Genomic DNA, 23,178 nt, shown 5'->3' with positions numbered 1-23,178 from the left:
TCTAGAGGAAAGAGGAAATAGAAACATTAGTCCAATAATAATTCTTAGTGATTCACACTTACAAAAGCATTTTAATGATGTCATGACCTTACATTCATCTAGTACTTTACTGTTTCAAAATTAGTTTTGCATGTATTACATTAAGTGATCTGAAGTGTTGCAAAAATAGAAAAACATAGGGAAAATATCAATCTAGATATTACAGCTGGGTCAATAGTTTTCAAACTGATTTATAAACTACTGGGGTAAAACTATATCTGCATTTCTAAAAAAAAAAAAGGGAACCAGATGAACTATTTATGGACATAATATATGGAAAAACATTCCATTTCTACAGCCAAACAGCAAAATCCCACAGTAATTTGGGCACAGTGAATAAGAATATGGTCTCTCAATTCAGAATCTTTGGATTGAATCCCAGTTTTCCTGATTCTTAGTCATGTGACTTAGATAAAATGAAGATAATAATACCACAGGATTGATCTGAGGATCAAATGAAATAAAGCCTGCGTAGTACATAGCATAGCACATGGCATATATCATCCCCAGTAAGTGTTAGCCATTAATCCACATCATTTTGTTTCTCCTCTTGTATCGGTAACCAGTTATAGGCCATGTCATTGCTCATTAACAGTAAGACATGTTATCATCAATGTTATGAAAATATTCATTAGGTTCCTAAATGTACTTGATATAGCTCTTGATATTGAGCATGTTTTAAGGGTTAAGTTAAAAAAAAAAAGCTAAAATATGCAAACATTTTATGTCAGATTCATCTATTCCTTTGCCATTTACAAATAAGTGATTCTCAATCAAAACCTCATAGCTTTATTACATAAGCATGTCTCAATATTTAGCCCCACTTTGCAAAGAGTTAATTGTGAAACAAGAATGATACGATTATGATATTAAAAATCATCAACATGAAGGGGAAGGCTTCATTGCTTTTATCTAATTGACCGCTATTTTAGTAAGTTTAGAAATGACAGCAATATCATTCAGATGTAAATGGCTTTCGGTTACTATGTCTAGGTTACTATGTCTCAAACCATGATGCAAAGTAATATATTTTCTTTAATTAAGATGCTCCACATTTACCCAATCCTTCTCCGAGCTCTTAAACATTGTTTTATGAACAGAAGCAGCTGGACAGAACCCTAATATTTTTATTGTATTTGAGAAACATTTGTTCCCTAAGTGGGTATAATTGATCTCTCAGTGTTTATAAGATTCAGAAATCTGTTTTTAAATATTGGGTTAGAAGAAAATGCTATCATTGAAATAACTGGAGACTTCATCAAAAAAAGAAAAAGGTCAGTTATAACAGCACAATTCATTGGTTAAAAAAAAAAAAATTTCAAACTGGCCCCACCCAAATCAATGTAACCAATCCTGTAATTTAAGATACAGTATTTGTGTTAATTGCATTCAAAGCCACTGCAATGTGAACTCAGATATCGGGTTTCTAGTTTTTCTTCATCAAAACTAAAATTGTTTTAAAGAATACTAATATACATGATGATTTATCAGTAGTTGATTATATCCTTATAGGGTAATGGAAAAAAATACACCTCAGTAAGTTCAGTCTCCTTGTTTTTGACCATAAAATAGGAATTCTATGTACACAGTATTGGATCACGTAAGTGAATATAATTTATGTTAGGGCTGTAAATTGTATAATCCTATCTGATTGGTTTTAAAATCACAGATTATTTGATGGAATGGAAAGCATATTGAACCAGTCTTTCTGAATTTAGCTGTCTCAGGAAATAGATAGAGCATACTCTTGGGTAAGATATTTTTCCCTCTCTAAGACTTTGACAAAACATGGACTATAGACTAGCGGATTTTCTAGTACTAAAATTTCCATTTTCCTAGTTATAAAAAGCAAAGATGCATATATTTTCTATTTCATTCCTTTCTAATAATATGTACTGGGCAAACAGTTTGAAATACAACTTTTAAAATCTAAACACAACTTGCAAACATAGTAACAAGAATGTCATTGTTTGCAAAGAAATAATTTCCACTTAGCAGTAAGTACAGTAGCCAAAAGTGTAAACTTAAATAGATATATGGCATAAAATGAACCATATTTGGGCACAATGTTATCATATTATATTAAAACACATAGAAATATACCCTTAAAAGATGGCTATACTATTTTATAGATTAAAAATACATATCACAATTATAACACTAAGACACAGGATTCCATATCTCCTGATTTATTAGGCTTAATAGAGCATTTTAACATTCAGCACTAATTGCTTACCTCTTCTAAGTAATTAATTCTTTCATATTTTTAACAGTGAATCTTGAACTATTTGCTTATCCTGGCTGCTTTACAACAATTTCATTAATTTTTAAGTTTTAAAACATCCCGCTAAGTTGGCTTAATTCCACGCTTAATAAATAAAAAGATATACATTTCCCTACACCTGGTTATTTAAGAAAAATAATGCAACAACCATTTATACTCTGCTTTATAGTGAAGGGCTAGTGAAAGGAAAGATATAAGACTGATAAGGCAAAACTGACATCAACTGGTCCACACTGGTAATAGCTGACAACAACCATAGTAACCCCCGGAATTTGCACACCCTCCCTCTGCAATTTACAAGGTACTTTTATCTCATGAATTAGGACATTGTTGTAAAACTTTGGAGCATAATATTATTCTTAGAACTAGAGGTGGAGGGTGAATTCAACATGGTCTCTGTCCCCAAGGGGCTTTCAATCTAGTGGCAAAGATATGCACACATATGGCCCTACAGCAGTGTTGACTGCCACTCATGCCATAATGGGAGCACAAAGAAAATGATGGAAAAGTAAGATGTCCTGGCCACGATGATTTAAAAAGATTTCACAGAAGAGCGAACACTTAACCTGGTCCTTGAAGCAAAGAAGGATTTCAATTGTTTTTTGTTTCTTTTTTTTTTTTTAAAGGAGGTGGGGGAGGGAAAATGAGAGGAGGATTCCACGTCCCTCTGTGCTGGCAGTGTACTGAATTTTTACAGATGAGAGAAAACAGAGAAATTACGTGATCTGATCAGGGTCAGAAGGAAAGAATCAGAGCCACTCCTTGAACTTTTCACTCCTGGGTCAGATAGTTCCTGCTCTATCACACTGCTTCCTTCCTGAGGAGAGAAGAGGTTTCTCTGCCTTCACAGCCTTCTCCACCCTCCATTTATTCCCCCGTGTCGCCGCACCCTTTGCAGGACTTTGCTAGGATATCCAGAGAAAAGCACAGAGGCAGCCATGTCTTCATAAAACACATTACATTTCAGCTTGTGTCTCAAAATCGAGCGGACACATCTAGGTCTATTTGGGGGCGCCCTTTCCTCACCATTCTCCAACATTTCAAAGGAATGGGAGCCGTGCTTTCGCCACATGGCAGGCTCAATAAAACCGCCATCCATCCCTCTAAACCTTCCATTTTTCTCCTTCGGTTTTGTCAAGTGTTCCCAATTCCAAGAAATCGTAACTCAGAATGCGGGGGTGGTTGCAGATTTTTGGCTCAGGAGGTTGTGCAGATGTTATTCCTGAAGGAAGACGATCATGATTGCCTATGTGAGTAATGGCTGTGAGTCGGCTAGGAGCCAAAAGTTCTCTTATAGCAGAATGTATAAACCATTCTCCTACTGAAAGAAGGCCCCCAGTAGGATAATATATTATTACACATGATTCAAATTACAGGATCTGCAGCAGGGGAGCTCATGACTGATTCAGGACAGTCGCTCCCTGAATACTGATGATGGGATGATGGAATGCCTCATGAATTAAAAGGGCCATGGTTTAGTGTCTAAATCCTTCATATGCTTTAAAAAGTGTCTATGCTTATCACTGGACTCTTTAAGCTTCTTAAATGAATCATGCACTGTTATGAAACCCTTGTCGATATTTTAAAAATTCCATGTCTTTGAATAATTATATTCAAAATATTCCTTATAAAAAGACAATGAAACTACCTTCCCTGCTAGAAAATCGCATCCTTTTAATGCCAATAGGCAATAAAGATATGGTTTAAGAGAAATCGCATTTAAGTGTGACCCAGTTTCCGCTCTTTGGGATTCTCTAAAGCAACCTGAAAATATTCACATACCACAGGTTCCAGCCTTTTTAAGTTATCTGTAGAAGAAATGAGTTTATCTCTGGCAAACTCAATCCAAATGTACAAGACAAAATTGTATTTCCGAAGGTTTTCTGCCTATTAAATGAACTCATTCCTGAACGTTATTTCACTTAGTCTATTTTGGTTATATAACAAAGCAATAAATTTGCTAAAGGTATTACACTGGGAAGGGAAATCAGGCATTTTTCTAGAAACACTATGGCAGATGTTAAATATTACGTATTCTGGAAAAAAATTGCTATGATATATTCTGAAACGATATGTAAACTGGTCCCTTCTTTTCAAACTGGGTCTTGCATTCAGTTTTTCTAGTAAATGGATGCAAATCAGGTGCATTGTACTAAAATGGGAAGAGAGAGATTTGTCCAGAAATGACCTCAGTTCTATTCATTAATAAAATGACATGTTGGCAGAGAGCAGTGAAGAATGAAATATAATAAGAGTGAACTTTCCTCTTTGTAACAGATGTACATAAGCACTTTTTGGATAAAACACTGTATGTAAAAATGGCCACTGCAGCATAAAATCTGGAAACATTAAAGGAAACTCTTAGATGCAGATTGCTTAGAAAAACTGCAACTTCCGTGGAAATACACCCTCTTATTTTCTATTACCTTGCCCAATTCTGAATCCCAACTTGCCCAAAGCATGCTATTTCTAAGAGGGGCATGGGGTCAGATAAAATACATGAAGGTTTAATTTTGTCTAAGATTTTTTTAGAAGAAAATAATTTTGCAAAGTCAAAACAAAATAGAATTGTACCCAGAATCACTTTCAGTGACAGCAAACACTAATGGGGGGGGGGGGGAGGTAGACGCTATTAGAGAAAATATAGCCACATTTTTGCATAGCGGTTTAAATTATGCCAGCGGAATAATTAATGGAAGGACCTAAAATGGGGAGGGGGGTAACAGGAAAGGGGGGGAGGCTATGTTAAACAAAGTTCATTACTGCATGATGTAAATGAGTTTCTCACCAGTGATGTCACTGATTGGCTGAGCTGCAGAGCTGGCTTCGAGCATGGCCGGATTGGCTGCTAGCTCTTCTGGTGCCTGCCTGCCTGGGCAGCGGTTGAACCAGATACTTTCTGTCTCTCTTGTTGTCGTTTGAAGCAAATCTTGTTCAGCCCAGCTGTGTCTCCATAGTAGTGGCACCCTAAGAGAGTCTCCCTCCTGCTTCCCACAGCCCGTCTGTGAGGCGGTCGCTGCTGTGAAATACCAGCACTTGGCACCAAGCCCAGACGGCGTTCTCAGATCCATCTATAACACACACATACAAAAAGAAAAATAAAAAAAGCAGTTCTTTCATCTGAATTGCATCCTAAGAAGGATTAAGAAGGCTTCTATTGCCACTGATTTGTGTCCTTTCAATTTGATGGCTAAAATAGTTTCTGAAATACAGTAACCTCTCTTCTGCAGTAGAACACCATTGGTTCAAATTAGGTTTTTTTTTAAATAGGGGGAACCCCCCTTCCCATGTTTACCTTGATTACAGAAAAATAATTCTTCATTTCCTCCCTAAGCACCGTAACTGATATTTTTGGTCCCCTCCCAGAATTTTAAACTCTCACCAGATTTCTAATTATATCCGAGTCATTATTTTCAGGTTAAGACAAGGGATCTTAATTAGCATTCTCTTTTAGCTATGCGAAATGAGACAGGGCATGAAACAGAAACGATCTATGGAGAGGCAGAGAGAGAGAAAGAAAAAAAAAAATCTGTGCAGCTTTTACAGTTGAACTGACACCCCCGCCTTCCCCGCTCTCCCTCCACCCCCCCCTTGCAAAAAAGAATGCAGTCGTATGAACTTTACCAGACAATGGAGTACCTACAGGCTCTCCCCTAGACAAGTCCTTTATAACCAGCCAGTGCTATGTGCTGCAGACAGTGGCCAATCGGCAGGCTCCTTTCTGCAGCAGGGACACAATAGGTGCATTGGCCACACTGTCCTCCTAGCCCCTGACAGCAGTTCAGGTTCATTTATTGTACACTGGAAGGCACATATGTCTTTAATATTCACTGTGAAATTATCAGTGAGGCTGTCTTTATTTCACCATAATTACATCAACCTAATTACCACGCGCAAGCTGCAGTTGCACTATTTGCACAGAGTGGCGCATGGGCATGCGAGCTGTAAAAATATGCATGAACATGCTTGCTTATTTCAATAATAAAATCTCCCAATTATTTCTTTCCCGGAGCTTAATGCTTCCTCCAGAACACTCTAGCGGATATAGTCATCACTTCTCCCTTTCAAAAGAAAAAAAGTGTGCATAGCATAAATAATCATGTGTGTGTGTGTGTATACATGTGTATAATTTAAGCACTGTTTTAGCCCTTTATTGGGGTGCGGTATGGGAGTGGAACCTAGTCAGCAAATAAAAGGTTATCGAGGATCTAAGGCATTTCCTCCTTATCACTCGGCATTAACGTAATGAGTGAATCTGCACGCATCACCATAGCCAAGACATTGATGCTGGTTTATTAGGAGTCCAACTGTCAGGAGCATCTGTATATGTCTCATTTATGAATTTCCATGTTACATAACCTCAGCAATTTTGGCAACACTGATTCAGAATGCTTAAAAAATTAAATTTTTGCTTTTCATGTATTAGTCAAACAGAGTTGGATACAGCCTGAAGTAGGAAGTGCCCACTAATATTTTTTTATATTATGCATGTTTCATTTACATATTCATGAACAGAAGAGCTGTTATGACCGCTGATTTTGCAGCAGGGGATGAAAAGGCAGGATTCAGCACACAGAGTGTATCAATTTCTAGGGGGAGACTGGCAACATATGATGACCAGAAAGAAAAGATGCTTGGGGTTTCATTTGGGGTTACCTCATTGTATAATGAAGGATCTGGGTAGACAACTTTTCAAAAATATGTAAGAATAAGGAACCTAGAAAGTAAAACCAGTTTGCATTGTTCATGGTAATTCAGTCACAACGTAAAGAAATAGCATTTTGAAATGAAGATTTCTGGCTCAGGTCTTTGCAGGTAAATAAAATCGCATTTTGCTTCCTGGCTAATTAGAATACTATTAAAATAGGGTGTGCTCATCAGCTCAGTATTTTCTCATTTTATAATTTACATATTTCTTGTTCCAAATCAAAATGCTAAGCTTTAAGCACTGATTATTTCCTAAGATGGAATTTCACCAAATTTTACCTACATTTATTGATATATTTTGATTTTTAGCTCATGACTCTCTAATCAGGAATGAAATTCATCATTACAGTGGGCATATTATGAGAAACAGCAATTCATCTATATCCATTCAGATATATGTATACAGCACATAATGCATCTACACTAGAGAGAATCTCAATAATGCTGTTTTTATCAATTTATACTTTATTGTTCTCTTTTTAATTAATGTTTGCAATATTTGTATCATAAAATGTATTCAAGTCAATTTTGCATTTTATAAGCATTTTTTTAATGCACAGCTTTTCCCTCTACACTTTCCCCAAATCAAGTTTTGGTAGGAGGGATTAGTAGGGCATATTCTTAACTAGACCAGTAAGATTTAACAAGGTTCAGTTATAAAAAACACAAATAAGACAGAGTTTATGCTGTGATGCAGGGGGTTAAAGATCCAGTATTTCCCTGTGGCATTTCAGGTCATTTTGAGGTATGGGTTCAATCCTCGCTGGCTCAGTGCAGTAGGTTAAGGATCCAGTATTGCCACAGCTGCAGTGTAGGTCACAGCTGCAGCTCAGATTCTATCCCTGGCCCAAGGAACTTCCATATGCCTCAGGTATGGCCAAAAATAAATAAATAAAAATCAAAAATAACAATAAAAAATAAAAAGCACAAATAATATAAGAGAATATTACATCTATAATTCTGAACTGCTATACACATTGAAATCAAAACAGCTGAAATCAAAGCTGTAATTTGGTTAATTACAGACGGTTCTTCTCTAAGTGATTGAAGAAAAACTTAAGAAGCTACTTGCCTCACCTCGTTGACAGTTTTCCTATCAAAGACCAGTCTTTCTCAATCTTTAAGTAAATCATGAAAAGTTTACTGGTAATTAAATTAAGATACGAAGACCACATCTCCATCTCTCTGTTTTTATCTATCTTCCCCTTCTCCCCTCCCTCTCTGTCTCCCTCCCTCTCTGTCTCCCTCCCTCTCTCACTCTCTTTCACACACACACACACACACAGAAATACACAATTATAATCACCACTGTCTTTTTATTGTAAGAATTCACAATTCTTCTACCTCATTATCTCAGTTTTCAATCTGTTACTGTGCAAAAAATGCTTACAAAAATCAAAAAGGTAGTGCTTCATTGATAGTTATCCATTTTGCTTAGTAAAAATCAAAACAGTAGAAACTCATCCTTTAGCTTCTACGAACGCATAGAATGCACTTGGAAATTTACGAAGGATTTTGGAGACTACATTAATTTTATTAACAAGGTGGATGGATGGTCCTTATCTGACCTCCTTAAACAAATAGGGATTTGCAAACAATGAACACTAAAAATAAAAGAGGACTTCCTCAAGTACTTTAAATTAGGCAAGACTTCCTAACCCGTTCTGTCATAGCTTGAGTTACTAGGTATATTTGAAAACATTGCATTTTTATAATATGTTAGTGTTAGACTTCAGTATTCTTCTCACACCTCAAATACAAAATGCAACTGTGAGATTTAACGTACTACCCAAACAAAGCAATTTTGCCATAAAATCTTACTTGGAATCATTATACTAGAGAATTTAGACCTAAGCTGTACCTTGGAGACTGTATCCATTAATTTTAGACATGATATCTAAAGGAAATTAGTAACTAGCCAGTGCATTTTCACCCATTACAGTGCCATCCTATATTAAAAATACAGTTCTGACCTGCTGTCAGGATATTCTTAATTAGCTGAGTTTTACCAAAACAAGAAATTTATGGTCCCCTTCCATAAGATCAAAGACATGCATTTATAAGATAACGTATAAAGAATATGATAGCCATCTGTGTTCCCACGATGGAATTAAGCAAACTTCTTTATAAAGATCAAAAGCATAACCTTAGACTTAGACCTTTGGTGATGATCTCACCAAAATAGTCAACTCAACACAAATTGGCTGTAAGAATGCAGAATAGCAGCCAATCACATTAACCTTATAAATAATACAGGACATTCTATATGTAGAGCCAACTTAGATATGCAAAAACAATACATTAAAAAAATAACCTGTCAGTCTCTTGATGTGACTAATTCCTTTAAAAAAATTAAGCCATTTTAACAAGAGTAGAAAATATTCATAGTGTAATCATTGTCAAGAAACCACTGTTTATGTTTCTGTCTACACAATGACAAGCATCCAGGTGACAAAACAAGATGTGGTTAATCATCAGAATAGCTCTAAATATATGGCTGCTTTTTTGCTCACAAACTCACCGCTTAAAATGTCATTGTCTGTATTTTGGATTCAAAATGATTATTCTTGAATTCTTTAATAATAATCATCTTTATGGGGTATGAGAAAACATAGGACTTTCAAAGGTGCCACTTTTGGATCACATGGTGCATAAATCTGTTTCTAAATAAGACTTTTTAGAGTATGGTTATGATTAATTAATGTCATTTATACTGACCTCAAATACGTTAGCAGTGCATTCTCCATGAAATAAAATAACTTTTTTAAATACCTCAGTTTTTAAAACTCCTTTCTCTTGCAAGGTTTCCAGTTGTTTTAATTAGGATTTTTTTTTTAAAAAGGTGCACTTCATGAAAACAAAATAACAGATTATGACATCTAAATACCCAAAAGAGAAGAAAAACCTCAAGCAGATTAATCACCTAAAGAGAAATGTTCTATTAATTAAAAAACAGCCACAGTTTTCACCAACTGTTAGCATGGTGCTCTATGGTTATTATTCTTTGTTCTTCTACTTACAAAGAATAGCAGAAGACCTGGAAAGAGAAATGAAAAGCTTTCACCCAAGAATCCAGAATTATTTCCCAATCTTGGATAATGATTTTCTTCTAAGTAAAAATTGTTTTTAACATCCAGGATGAATAAGAAAGAGATGTTTTACTCTAGCCATGAGATAAATCCAAAATTACACAATGGTTTCTAAATCTGTCATTAATTTTAAAAGTATCTCATAATATAAATACAGTGAAGTAAAAAATTTATTTGTATGTACTACAGCACAAGTGCCCAAAGAAAACATAGCTTTTCCTTTTTAAAAGTGATCGAATTTTTGTCATATGCCCATCCCATTAGGTTGTTAGGGATGAGGCGGGAAAATTATTTTCCAATTAATTTATATCACTCTTTTATGGTTTCAATAGTCTCTTCTGAGTCTTTTCCTCTATGACAGACATAATAATGACCTTCCAAAAAGGTCCACATCCTCATCCCCAGGATCTGTGAATATACTATATTACATGACTAGGGGGAAATTAAAGATGCTGATGGAATTAAGGTTGCTAATCAGCTGATCTTAAAATAGGGAAATTATCCTAGATTTTTTTCCATGAGCCCAAATTAACCTCAAGAGTCCTTAAAAGTAGAAGAAGGAAGCAGAAGAGGAGAGTTAGAGAGAGAGATTTAACTATGGCAGAATGGTCAAAGATGCAACATTTGATGACTTTTAAAGTGGAAGAGGGCAAGGAAAGTAGGCAGGCTCTGGAAGCTGGAAAAGGAAAGGAAACGAGTTCTCCCTTAGAATCTCTGGAAAAAAAACACAGCTCTGCCAACACCTTGATTTTAGCCTGGTGATACCCGTTTTGGACTTCTATCCTCAGAAACAGTAAAATAATATATTTATATTGTTTTAAGCCCCTAAATGTGTAGTAATTTGTTACGGTAGCAATACAAAACCAATAAATGCTATCTTTTGAAAAAATAAGGTTTTAGGTGTAATCTCCCTCTCCTCTAAAATGATGGGGAAGGGACGAACTTACAAATCTAGTGGTTTTGGGGAAATGCAGAGCTGTCCTTGACCGCACTATCTTTAAATGTGTGTCTTGTCTGGTCTCTGGACTCCTGTGTAGGGTTGACTGAAGTAGGGCAGCTTACCTTACTAGTCCTGTTGAAGCATTGTATTAGCTCCCAAACTGAAATTCATGCATGTCGCCACTTCTTCCTAGTCTCAACATCCTCATGCTGTGTAGCCACTTAATTCCAGCTTCAGGCTTTTGTTGGAAAATCAAACCTTTCAACCTCACTGCATTTATGCACTAGGGCACATGAAAATACACTATAAACTGTGTGATCATAATGAACACAGTTCCAGATTCTTTCCAGGTCTTCATTTCTAGACACTTCACTCAGGGACTGCTAATCTCTTCCATGTTATTCTGGCATGAATCTGGACATGAATCTGAATATCCAGAGATGATTACAGTTTTTTCAATTCATGTCAAATCAATGGGAAGTATCTCCTCTTCTCCTTCCTGCTCCCTGCAGTGGCATCATGAAATTTATCTAGACTGTGGTGCAGAGGGTTAAGAATCTGACTGCAGAGGCTGTTCCAGTTGCCACAGAAGCACAGTTTGAGCCCTAGCCATGGCACAATGGGTTAAAAGATCCAGCTGTAGTGTAGGTCACAGTTGCAGTTCAGATTCAGTCCCTGGCATGGGAGCTTCCATAAACCATGGCTATGACCATAAAAAAAAAAAAGTAAAGACATTTATCTACTGGTGTACTTAATAAAAAGCCTCCCTTGGGACTTTGATCCAGAGAAAGAAGAGCAAGGACACACATGTCACACACATATGTTCTGTCATTGGCTTTTTCTTCTATTTGTTTTCCTCCCACTCTTACCTCGGTTAGCAGCATTAGTAATTTTTGTTCCCATATAACAGATATTTCCTTTCATATCATAGCCTATTCCTTCATGATGTGGCATCCACAAATTCTTCTTTCACTAAGGCCAAATGGCAAACTGACTATTATAGAGGAAGACAGCAAATGTGATTTGGTAGGTTAAAACATATTCATTTATTATTTTCAAAATATTCCCCCCAATGGACTTCTGGTTAAAATTGCAGATTTGATCTTAAAATCTTACTATCACCACTGAAAAGAAAAGGTAGTCTTGGTTTCGTTATGGCAATAGCAGAAAGAACAAAGAAAGAAACAAAACCAAATTTTGAAAAGTGGAACAAAATTTTGGAAAGTGGATAACTGGTGACTGACCAACAAGTTCTGAGAATACTAGATTTTAAGCCAGCAGGAGATAAAGCCAAAGTCCTCCCAAGAATGTGTAAATATTAAGAAGCACCAGATGCTTTGAAAAATTAGCATAGAGAGGGATCAAGTTTTAAAAAATGGGTAGATTATTTTTACAAAGAACTTTAAGTCCCTATAACTCTTCCTTATACCATGTTTGTGAGTAAATTCCCCTTTCTCACTAGAGCATAAGACTGAAGGCTTATTGTCTAAAGAAGATGAAGCAAAGTTGACATACTGGAGGATGGATTTCCATGCTCTAAGGGGGAATTTTAAGTCAATGTATACATCCTAGGTACTGAGAATCTTTCCTAACTAGTTTGGGTCTCAAAATGCAAGGTTCTACATCTTCTCTTCTAAGCAATCTGACTTAGCAAGAAAGATAAAATAAAATATACATACAATGTGGAAGTGATGATTGGGTATGTAATAAAAATTGTGATCTGTTTCATAGCAGATTTTTCCTTGGGAAGGGACTACCCAGGCGAGGCCATATTTCCCATTACTTTATAAATTAAATGCAAAGCAATGGTAATGAAATATGAGTGGAATTAATGTCCATCTCTTCAAGGCCTTGGCAGGTCCACAAAACCTTTTCACATAGCTTTCCTCCATGTCCCTTTCTCTTTTGGCCTGTTTGAAATATAAATGAACATCCAAGGTGACCTTGAAAATCATGTATTAAAGATGGCAAAGCCTCTGTTGGTCTAGGCCACTAAATAATTTTGTGTAGAAGGGGGTGCTCACAAACATAGTTTCTTGTTCAATACTATTATATGAGCAAGAAATAATTTTTATGTATAATTTAGTCATTAAAAACTGGCTTTACTAGAGACATCAGAGAGCATACTTAAGTAATTCATACAACAATTGTATCAGCCATATTATATATAATTAAAATCACAGTTAGTATGCCTCATTCATGCACTTAGAATTTCTGTTAGTTATAGTCACTATATCTTATTCTCAAGCACAAAAAATATATAGGACACTGAAAACACAGCATAGGCATTATAAAGTAAAATGAGTAACAAGAAAAGAGGCAACACTGAGGAAGTAAGATTATATTAGAAGAATGAAACTTTTCAAGGGACTATCACTAATGTTGCCAGAAAAAAATAACAAACTATTACCCCTTGAGACAGCAACAAGATGTTACAAAAAGAACATCTAGATAATCAAAAAAGCTATGGAAAATTAAATTATGACCATGATAATAAAAATAAAAAGCTAAAAAAATTGTAAGTTAAACTTGAGAAAACTATTTCATGAAGCAGAGAAGAAGAAAAATAAGTGTACAACAACAGAGAAACTATGAGAAAGAAGAAATATTCAGGAAATGTAGAACTCAAACAATTGGAATCCAAGGAAAGAGAAGTAAAGAAAATTAAGAAGGAAAATCATTAATGACATAATTCAGGAACTATTCTGGAAGTAAACAACATGAGACTCCAGAAAGAGTTTTCTGAGGAATCTATGAGTATGGATTCACACCACAGCATGGTAGTGCAGAATTTCCAAACACTTGAGACAGGAATTTCTAGCTCTGGTCATGGATGGAGTAACTAGCACTGAATTATGCTACTGCTGTAAACAATTATAAAGGTGGATAAAATTTAAAAACTAACTATTTGAAAGCACTGGATTACAACTAACATATGTAGGAATTAAGGGGCTATGATCCTTGAGAAAATGGAAACATATACTAGGGGCCTCCATATTCACTCCAGCTTTTTATCTAAGTATATTTCCCAATGTGTGGTGCAAGAAATTAAAGCCTGGGCAGAAAAGAGCAGTCTTACTGGCTAAGAAAGTACAATCTGAGGTTAGAGCTGATAGAGTGGCTAAAACTTAAGGGACATGATCATAGCAAGGAAAAAACAACAGAAAAAATATTTGCAAAATCTATGTGCAAATGGCCCTCAAGTCACTGAAGGAGATGTAGGCTGTGCCTGGACATGGGTAAAGTGAGAACTCAAGAAACCCAGCAGAAAATAGCAGCTAGGAAACTAAAAATCTAAATAGGTATTTTAGCCAACAAGTTATGTTAGCAAGACAGATAAGAGATAACTACAATACGATATTGGATTTTCTTAGCTGTCTGCTTAATCCTCTGAAGTTTCACTCCCTAAGTGTTATGATCTCATCCTAGGGTTACAAGCCATGATCTAGAACTAAGGGCTTTCCACTACGGCTAAGGGTAAAAATAAAATATAAAAACCATAATACAATAACCCCTAAAACTAACACTGGACCAGACCTTGGTGATTCACTGTTCTATTTTACACTCCAAATGTCCTGCATCCAATTAAAAAAATTATAAGAAACATTTTAATTGTATTAAAGAATACAATTAAAAATATAGAGTATTAAAGTATAGTTGACTTACAACACCATGTTAGTTTCAAGTGTATAGCAAAGTTATTCTGATATATATATAAATATACATATTTATCTTCTTTTTCAGATTCTTTACCATTATTCATTATGACAAGATATTGAATATAGTTCTCTGTGATATACAATAAACCCATTTTGCTTATCTATTTTATGTATAGTATTATGCATCTATTAATCCCACACTGCTAATTTATCCCTTCCTTCTTTCTCTTTGGTAACCATAATTCTTTGGTAAACATAACCAAATATGTCTGTGGGAAAAAAAATGTTTTAAAAAATACAGGACATAGTTACTGAGAAACTAAAGGAAAGAAACAGAAAAGAGAAACAGATCCACAGTTGACTCAGGTGTAGAATTTTAAGAGGTAGGTGTTCTAAAATAACTATAACTCATATCTTCCTGAAATTAGAGGAAAACATTGAGAATTTACCAACAGCACTCATACATTAAAAAAAAAAAAAGATTAAAATGGACATTCTAGAACTGAAAAAAAAAACAGAAGAACTGAGATAGAGAATAAATTTGTATTAATTTGTATTAATAAAATATGAGAAACAATAGATCAGAAGATCAGTGAACCGGAAGATAGGTCACAAAGGTGGAAAGAACGAAGATAATAAGGGACAGGGGAGACACCAAAAGAATTAAGGCAAATATAAGAGGAGTTCCAAAAAATGAGGAGAATGAGAATGGGACAGAGGATTATTTGAAGATATTTTAGCTAAGTAGTTCTTAAACCAATGAAAGAAATCAATTCATAAATTCAAAAGCCTCTACCAAAACTAATCAGGAAAAGCATACACAGGCACATCATAGTTTAACCATTAAAAATCAAAAGTAGAGAGCAAATACTTTTGGCATAGTACTAATAAGAATTACAGCTAACTTTTCAACTGAAATAATGACGACCAAAAGACAATGGATCCACATTTAAAGTGCTGAAAGAAAAAGTGGAAAAATTGACAAACTAGAATTCTATATCTGGTGAATATGTCTCTCAAAAAGTGAAAGCAAATTACTTTATTTTAGACATACAAAAGACATTGACACTAGGATATGTATACTAGTAGAAATACTACTTTAGACTAAAGGAAAACAATCACTGATGAAAGCATCAGTAAGAGTAATATAGAAGTACATTATAAAAGATTATTAACTGTTAAAAACACCAATAAAAACAATGGCTTATGAGATTTAAAACATTTGTTTTAAAAATGTATTTAAAATATATGGCAACAATAGCACAAAGATAGGAAAGCATAAATGGCTTTGATAAAATTTTTACTTTGGTGAGGGAAGTGATAATGATACTAAATACATGTAGACCGTAATAATTCAGAGATAATGTGATATGTAGGATAACATCTAATACATTAATAATACAAAAATACATAAATAAAAAGCTGGTCAAAAGATAATTGAAGTAAACAATTAATCCAAAGAAAAGCAAAAAAAGGAATAATAAACAAATGAAATAATTATAAAACAACTATAAGATCACTGGCCTAAAACCAGTAATAAGAGAAATAGGTCAGTTCAATAGGAAAATATAACAAATCTAAATTTATATTACTCTAATATCAAATTTTGTAACATTTATAGGAAAAAAATGGACAGGATTAAAAGAAGTGGATGAATGCAAAATCATAGTTGATATTTTTAATACATCTTCCTCAGAAGGATTTGAGCTTTCATTCAAAGATGCTAGAAAAATAAAAGCAAATCAACTCAATGAAAGTAGAGGAAATCATTCATACATATATAATAAATAAAACACAATCATGAAATTGAGAACTTATCAAAGAGAAAGTTTGATTCTTTGAAAATATTTTTAAAATGATAAATCCCTAGTAACACCTACAATGAAGAAAAAGTAATGTAATATCAGCATTAACACTGAAGAAAGGAACATAGCTACAGGTAACGAGGGCATTAAAAAAGGTCTAAAGAGGATATTAGAAAAAGCATTGTGTCAGTAAACTGGGAAACTTACATGCAAACATAAAAAGAGGTCATATTCAAAATATAGAGAAACTCTCCAAATAAATAACAAAAATTATATATACAGTACAATTAAAGATGGAAAGTAGAATAGAATAGGCAATTCACAGAAAAGGCTATCCGAATAGCATTCAAAAACATAGAAAAATGGCAGAGTTCCCATTGTGGCTCAACAGAAAGGAATCCAACTATTAACCATAAGGTTGCAGTTCAATCCCTGACCTCGCTCAATGGGTTAAAGATTCGGCATTGCCATGAGCTGTGGTGTAGGTCACAGACATGGCTTGGATCTAGCGTTGCTGTGGCTGTGGTGTACACCCACAGCTGTAGCTCAGATTGGACCCCTAGCTTCGGAACCTCCGTATGCCATGGGTGCGACCCTAAAAAAAGCAAAAATAAATAAATAACAAAAAAACATAAAAAATGCTCAGCATCATTTATCAAGGATATGATAATTAAAACCACAGTACGATACTACTACACATCTACAGAATGGCAAAATTAAGATGACGGACAATAATGAGTGTTTTCAAGGATGTAGACCAGTCAAAACTATTGTACTTTGCTGGCTGTGTATAAATTGGTACATCAATTTTGAAGAACTTTGTCAAAGATCTAGTAAATCTAAACATATATTTATCCAGTGATCCAGTAATTCTACCTCAAGATATATACTTAAGTGAAATATAACTGTACATCTCTGAGAAGATATATACAAGTATATTTGGGAAATAACCCAAATATTCATCAATAGCAGAATCAGCAAAATAACTATGCTGCATGGCAATAACAATGAATGAAGTACTGCCGTGTTCAACAAAGTAGATAAAATGTTGATCTGAAGGCTTCAGTCACAGAAATATTCATACTCTATAGTTCCATTCACATGAAGTTCAAGCACAAACACAACTCATCTGTAGTGACAGAGGTAAGAATGGTATTTATCTTTGATGGGAGAGGATATTAACTGAACAGAACACAAATGAAACTTCTGGGTTCAGGAAATGTTTTATATCTGAATCTGGCTGGTAGTTACATACATGTAATGTGTGAAAATTTAACAAGATGTAAACAAGATTTCAGCATCTGATTCTATGTGTTATACCACAGTAAATTTTTTAAAAATATAGTGGAAGATAAGCTTCAACAAAATGTAAGAGAAAACAAGCAAAAAAAGAGGATAATACAAGATGCTAGAATCAGGGAACCCAAAATAGAAGAGAGATGAAGAAAATCTCCCAGAGTAGGTGAAGGGAGAACCCATTGTGACATCGGTATTCAAGATACCGAGAGGCAACATGCCAGATTCAAGCAGTACAACTCAACAGGTGGAGAAGTTGAGGGTTATCATCCGAGATCCTTCCTACCATCGCCTTATTTACTTAGACTTAAGAAACAATGTCAGGTTGCTCCTTGCCTTGATATGGGTTGATGAAAATCCTACTCTTCCTTCTGTATGCCTTGTTGCTGAATGTCCTTACTTCAGCCCACAAAAGACATTCTCCTAAGAACTGGAGTTGGCCTTTTTGAGTCTAGTTCATATTCCTGAAAGGTTTTCATTCAGTAGCTGCTCATGAGTGGCTTCTTATGAGAAAAAAAAAAAAAAGAAATATCTTAATTTTTATATTCACAATTTACTGTTTAATAAAACATAATCCTTACACATGTAATCTTTTTTTTTTTCTTATTTGGCCACACCTACAGCATAAGGAAGTTCCTTGAGCCAGGAAGTGAATTTGAGCCAGAACTGTAACTTATGCCATAATGGGATCCTTAACCCACTGTGTCAGGTCAGGGATCAAACTAGATCATTAACCCACTGCACCACAGCAGGAACTCCTACACACATAATCTCAATACTAGCCAATATGGGGTTCCCATCGTAGTTCAGTGGAAATGAATCTGACTAGCATCCATGAGGATGCAGGTTCAATCCCTGGTATTGCTCAGTGGGTTAAGGATATGGCATTGCCATGAGCTATGGTGTAGGTTGCAGATGCAGCTCGAATCTGGCGTTGCTGTGGCTGTGGTATAGGCTGGTGGCTACAGCTCCAATTCAACCCCTAGCCTAGGTATCTCCATATGCTACAGGTGCAGCCCTAAAAAGACAAAGACAAAGACAAAACAAAACAAAACTAGCCAATAAAATTTGCTAAAAATAAACATGATATACAATACCATCTTTAGTAACATTGTAATTCATAAGCAAATATGGACATGGAATATAAAATACATCATATATACTTTATTTTTACTTAACATTTTCTGTAAAATAGAAATTTTGAGCACATTGATGATTTCTTCACAATATTTATACAATTATACCATCTTGAACACTAAGTGGCACATCACAACCAAATACCACCATTCAAATACTGATGTGTGTGCACATTATATTTAGAAGCATAATTTTTTAAATATCTGGAAGGATGTCCACCAATGTGTTGAATAGATACTCCTCAATAAAGGGAGTTGAGAAGGGAATGTGGACTTTTACTTTTTTCAGTATATATTTTTTTCCATTTTCGGCCACACCCACAGTATATGGCAGTTCCCAGGCCAGGGATCAAATCTGAGCTGCAGCAGTACTAGATCCCTAATCCGCTGTTCCAGGCAGGGATCAAACTGGCAGTACTACAGAGATAAGCTGGATGATTAACCCAATGTGCCACAGTGGGAACTCTGCTTCGCTGTATTTTCAATAACAGCATAACCAAGTAAAACATCAAAAAATAAATGACACCAAGCATAAGCATCATTTAACTATTCAGAAACATTTGGCTTCCCCCCACCCCGCATTTTTTTTTTTTTTCGCATCATTCCAGATGGTTAAGATCATGTAGACATTTCCTCAGCTAATATTTAAGAAATGTTAAAATTCATAGCATCCTTCTTTAATATGGAGGTTTAGAGATTAAAGAATGTACCCACATTTATTTCTCCCTAGGATAATTAGCAGTGAGTATTTCTGAGGTGGACATTAAGTAAAACAAACAGTAAAGTAATACAATGGGGAAAGCAGAGCCGTGGGAAGGAAGCATAGATCTGAATCTTGGCTTTGAAGTGGAACATTCACCTACCTATAAAAGAGAAAATAAATCCATTTTATAATGTTATTGTGATAGATAAAATAACATTTAAATATCTTCCCTGGTGTTCAGCCCTAAATATGTATTTAATGCATGTCATTTCCTTCCATCTCCCTGATAATCAATAACCTAACCCAAACAGCTTTTAGAATAATTTTTTTCTATTTATATAATTCAGAAATTTGAAGATAAATATACCAGGGAGGGAAGGAAGTATGAAAAAAGGGTGAGAAAAAATTAAAATCCTTTTCAGAGTTAAAAGAAGAGGTGAATTGGTCCCTTCCACGAAATCTCCTAAGGCAGATGTAGGTCAGGAAAATGATGCAGTCTGGCTCTTTCATTGAGAACCTCCTGCCAACATTAGAGAAAACAAATGATTCTCACCTGAATCAACAAAATAGAATGTGGACAAAGACAACCTTACATCTTACAACACTGAATTTTGCAACTTCTAAGAATTTGTTTTGTTTGTTTAACTGCTTATCTTCATAAGAGGTCATTGATGTAACAGCCATCCAAGTGTCTAAATCCAAAGCCACCACTATGTAAGTAAACTTTCCTTTTTTTGGTCTTCAGACTGTGGCCTAGAGTAGGTTAAGTCTATAAAATTATACATCAAAGCAGATGCATTTATAGCTTTGTTTGGTTTACTGAGACTTGTTCCTAAAAGCTTGGTTCCTAGTCTTCACACACAGAAAAGGAGCCACAGTTGTGGGCAACATTCTCACTCCCCACAAGTGCTGTTCGGGCTACGTTGCCTGAAGTGTTGAGGAATGGTACCCTTGCAGCTTCTCATCATTGCGATGGGAGGGCCCTTACTTTTCTTCCTCAGTGGGATTTGCCAAGAGCAGAAGGTATTCACACTTATTAAACCTGTCTCTGTCTGAAAGATTTCTTTTCCAAAGGAGAAAAGCACCTGATTTACTCACCTTAACCAGAACATTGATTTTTCACTAGCTGAATCAACATTTCTTTCAGCTACTCTAAGAGTTATCGCCACATTAAGTAAGGCTTTCAAAAAGCCAAGTCCTAAAAACGTAATCTTGGAGCCTCTCTGAGATGCTTTCATGAATAACAGAGACCTTACTCCCTTAGGACCCAATGAGAAAAGTTTCTTTTTATCTTTTCCTAAACTGTGGTTAAAAGAATGGTCTTCAGTGTTCCTTGGTGTCTTCTAAGCAAGATCACTTCAATAAATCCAGCGCTAGCACAGTCCAAAGAAAAATGTACATCTTCAAGTATATTTAGATGCTGTCTTCAGAACATAAAACTATGTAACCAAAAATGTTTCTCTTTTTGCCTTTGATGTCAGAAACAGTGAGGCAAAATGTGTTTTATGAGGTTTATAGTCTCTGCTTGCTCTACACCCCTCAGTGGGATCTTTGTACCTTTAAATGTCTTCTTCTGCTCAGTGCTTTAACCTCTACTCTTTTGAGTCTTTTCTCAAATACATGGGCTGATGTATTCATTTCCTATTGCTTCTGTCACAAACTACTACAAATTTAGTGGCTTTAAAACAATCCAAACTTATCATTTTACAGTTCTGGAGGTCAGAGGCTCAAAATAGGTGTCAGAAAGCAAAATTCTAGGTGTTGGCAGGGTTATTTCCCCCCAGAGGCTCTTGGGGAGAATATGGGTTTTGTTTTTATCTTGTCCAGCTCCTAGAGGCTGCTTACCCATATTCCCTGCCTCATGGCCTCTTCCTCCATTTTCAGAGCCAGAAAACAACATTGCATCTCTCTGACCATTCTTCCCTAATCACATTTCCATTAGACTCTGAAAGCTTCTATCTCCCTCTTTGACTTTTAATAACCTTTGTAATTTTACTGGGCCCAAACAGATAATCCAGGATAATCTCAGCATCTGTTGATTAGCGTCCTTAATTCCATTTGCAATCATTTCTCTTTGTGATGTAATGTAGCATATTTCCAGGTTCTGGGAATTGAGAGATGGATCCCTTTGGGGGCCCCATTATTCTGCCTAACATATGGAACGAGTCTTATATTAACAATGGAAAATTAATACTCACCAAATATATAAAATCTGAGTTGGGAAATAGTCCAGTGTCAAGAATAACAACCAAATCCCCCCCTCAAAAAAGAAGGGAGTAGCAGGACTTCCCCGGTTGTCTAATGGTTAAGATTCATGCTTTCATTGCTGTGGCCCAAGTTGGGTTCAATCCCTGAGTCTGGGAATCTGGGAATTGAGATCTTACACCAAGCCACTGCACTCCCACAAACAAACAAACAAACAAACAAAAAGCAGCATTTGGGGTGAAATTACCAGACAGAAATCATCAGCCTTGGGGTGGACATGGGAAAGAAAGTTTCACTTAGACCCCAGGACATCAAACTCCAGGCCACTCCCTAGTCCTCATCCTCCCCCAGATCCAAGTATTTTGTCTTTGGTTGACTGCAACTGTCTCAGTGGTCTCCACTGCAGGTCTCACTACTTGATTGGCCAATGCTGGGATTAAGGCCTGTGAAGGCAGATATTCAACAGACCACCCAAGGGAGGTCTTTACCCACAGCCCCAGGGGCTGCATTAACTGGTGTACTTAATTACTTACCAAGTGTTTAATTTGAATCTAAATGGCCACCCTACCATATTAGAATATCTATGCATATACCAATGACACAAACTGCTGAATCCAAATATAAAAAGGATTCAGACAGATCCAAGGACCAAATATATGGACATGCCACTGAACATGTATGGAAGACTGTAATAGGTCTAATATCCATTCCCCTCTTTTCCTTAATAAGTATGTTACTTTCCTTTTGCTGCTGTAAAATTTAACACAAACCTGGTGATATAAAACAACACAAATTTATTCTTTTATGGCTCTGGAGGTCAGAAGTTGAAATGAATTTTAGGGGCTTACAGTATTAATGGGACTGGTTCTCTCTGGAGACTCCAAGGGAAATTCTATTCCCTTGTCTTTTCCAGCTTCTAGAGTCCACCAGCACTCTTTTGACCCATATCCCTTCCTCCATTTTCAAATGCTTCACTCCAACCTTTGCTTCCTTTACCCATCTTCTTCTCTGAACCTGTATGGTGCTTTCAAGGACCATTGTAATTACATTGGGTCCACCTGGATAACCCCTGGATAATCTTCCCCTCTGGAGATTCTTAATCATATCAACAATGTCTCTTTTGTCATCTAAGGTAGCATATTTGCAGATTGTGGAGATTAGGCCATTAATATCTTTGGGGGTAGGGGACATTATTGTGTCTACCACAGTAAGCCAGTCTTGATTTTTAGCATAGTATGTGGACAAATGTGACAAAAATTATATATCACAGTCTTCTTTGTGATTGAGTGTGACTATATGACTAAGTTTTGGCTAA

The 23,178-nt window shown here is 35.7% G+C and overlaps 1 protein-coding gene across 1 annotated transcript in view; it reads right to left on the bottom strand.

Annotated features, from left to right (window-relative positions):
* Window positions 1-23,178, bottom strand: part of LOC106508546 (uncharacterized) — a 498,796-nt gene that overhangs the window by 439,211 nt on the left and 36,407 nt on the right. The window contains exon 2 of the mRNA XM_084991761.1: window positions 5,112-5,394. Coding sequence (XP_084847887.1) covers window positions 5,112-5,394 — 283 coding nt within the window. The remainder of the gene's footprint in view (window positions 1-5,111; window positions 5,395-23,178) is intronic.

The sequence above is a fragment of the Sus scrofa genome, chromosome 13 (assembly GCF_054392235.1).
Source record: "Sus scrofa isolate SSC_HxYL_T2T_F1_AM1 chromosome 13, Sscrofa_HxYL_maternal_Yorkshire_Landrace_v2.0, whole genome shotgun sequence".
Taxonomy (NCBI): domain Eukaryota; kingdom Metazoa; phylum Chordata; class Mammalia; order Artiodactyla; family Suidae; genus Sus; species Sus scrofa.
This window is presented reverse-complemented; position numbering and strand designations above follow the sequence as displayed.